Source organism: Octopus bimaculoides, chromosome 22, assembly GCF_001194135.2.
Source record: "Octopus bimaculoides isolate UCB-OBI-ISO-001 chromosome 22, ASM119413v2, whole genome shotgun sequence".
Classification (NCBI taxonomy): Eukaryota; Metazoa; Mollusca; class Cephalopoda; order Octopoda; family Octopodidae; genus Octopus; species Octopus bimaculoides.
Genome location: NC_069002.1, coordinates 7530765 through 7532478, shown reverse-complemented (window position 1 = coordinate 7532478; position 1714 = coordinate 7530765). Strand labels below are relative to the sequence as shown.

Genomic DNA, 1714 nt, shown 5'->3' with positions numbered 1-1714 from the left:
TTTTTTTTTTTTTTTTTTTAAATTGTGATGTGTAAATTTGCTTGGGACAATGTTTGTAAGAGCGATCCTTGCACTACATATTGCATAACATAATGAAGTAAAACATGAAATATGACGAAGAAAAGATAAATAAAAATTTTAAAAAATTGGGAAATGTTGTTTCTGAAATGAATTTCTTAAAAAAAAATGAATTTTTATTTGTACTTTATTATATTATTTCCTTTTTATTTTTCTTTATGACTTTTCAGGTATTTCAAAACCGATTGAATTAATAAACAGGCTTTAGTAAATAACAAGAATGTACTGAGGTCTATTCACCCGGTCTACGGGCTGAAAAAGAGAAAATAATAAAAGAATAAAAGAATATGTACATATGTATGTATATACAAATATATATGTAAACATATGTTTGTGTGAGAGTATATATATAAATACGTACAGACACACACACACACACACATACATATATCAGTGTATGTGTATGTACATGTATGCAGTGAAAAGAAGAGGGGTGGAGGGAGGGTATGAGTGAGAATGTGAATAATTAGCGAAGGACAGAGAGAATGAGAGAATAAGTGAGAATATAACGTGGAACGTAATCTTTGTTCTGGCGATTTACCAAAGCAGCAAAAGCTGTGTGTCACCATAGTTGTTATGCAACAGTTAATATCATTGACAGAACTTGGCACATGACAGTGTTATTGTGAGTTTGGTAATGAGCCAGCCATTGGAAAATGTCTACCGTTCACACATTCAGTTCCCTTCCCTTTACGAAAAGGAGTGAAATAGAAGTAGATGCAGCGAAATTGAATAAACCTTCTTTCCAGCAGTGAGACGTCGTTGTTCAGTTTTGCCAGTTTAATTCTCTAACCGTTAATAACGTGTCTTTAAAAGTGATTGTCGTTCGTATTAAGAATTTGATGTCTTATTTGAAATCAATGGAAAGGAAAAGGTGAAGTGATGTTCTTCGAATTTACAGTTCCCTTAAGAATGTTTAATATATTTTTAAATGCTTTATTTATCTCGACTAAGTGTGACGAATGATCAGTCACACACTTGGCCGACTTTGATGGGATTGCTGTCTACCCACTGGCGTTGTCTTTCCGATCCGCGTATGGCTTTGACTTGATAACGTAAGAAACAATCAGTCGACTGCTTCGACGGTTCGTGTCCTTATACGACACTACATTATCTCCTCTACCCTTAGGGACCAAAATACTTAGCTCACAATGGACCAATACAGTCTAGTTGCTAGTCAGTTCGGAAAATTATTCATTAACCCTTTACCAGTCCTGTGTGTCACATCTGATATGCAGGACGTATTTCCCTTCTGGCAATGCATCGTATATGTTACTCATTACCAATTTTCTTTCAAACACCAGAATAACACCGGGCTTCTCAAAGTAAAAGTTGTGTCTTAAATAGAAGACCCTTGTAGAGACTGGAAGTTATGATATGCGTGTATTCTCCGACGTATTAAAATTGCTATGGCTTATTTCCTTTTAGTATCAATCATTAGACTGCGGCTAAGCTGGGACACCATCTTAAAGAATTTTAGTCGAACGAATCGACTCTAGTACGTATCTTTTTTTAAAGCCAGCTGCTTATTCTATTGGTCGCGCTTTTGCTGAACCGCTAGATTACGGGGACGTAAGTATACCTACACCGGTTGTCAAGCAATAGTGGCGGACAAGCAGACTCAAAGACATGCACA

The 1714-nt window shown here is 35.7% G+C and overlaps 1 protein-coding gene across 1 annotated transcript in view; it reads left to right on the top strand.

Moving 5' to 3' along the window:
• LOC106869928 (homeobox protein ceh-1) overlaps positions 1-286 on the top strand; it is a 9976-nt gene extending 9690 nt beyond the window's left edge. Inside the window, exon 3 of the mRNA XM_014915863.2 lies at positions 249-286. Within this exon, the coding sequence (XP_014771349.2) occupies positions 249-286 (38 nt within the window). The remainder of the gene's footprint in view (positions 1-248) is intronic.
• The last annotated feature ends 1428 nt before the right edge of the window (positions 287-1714 follow it).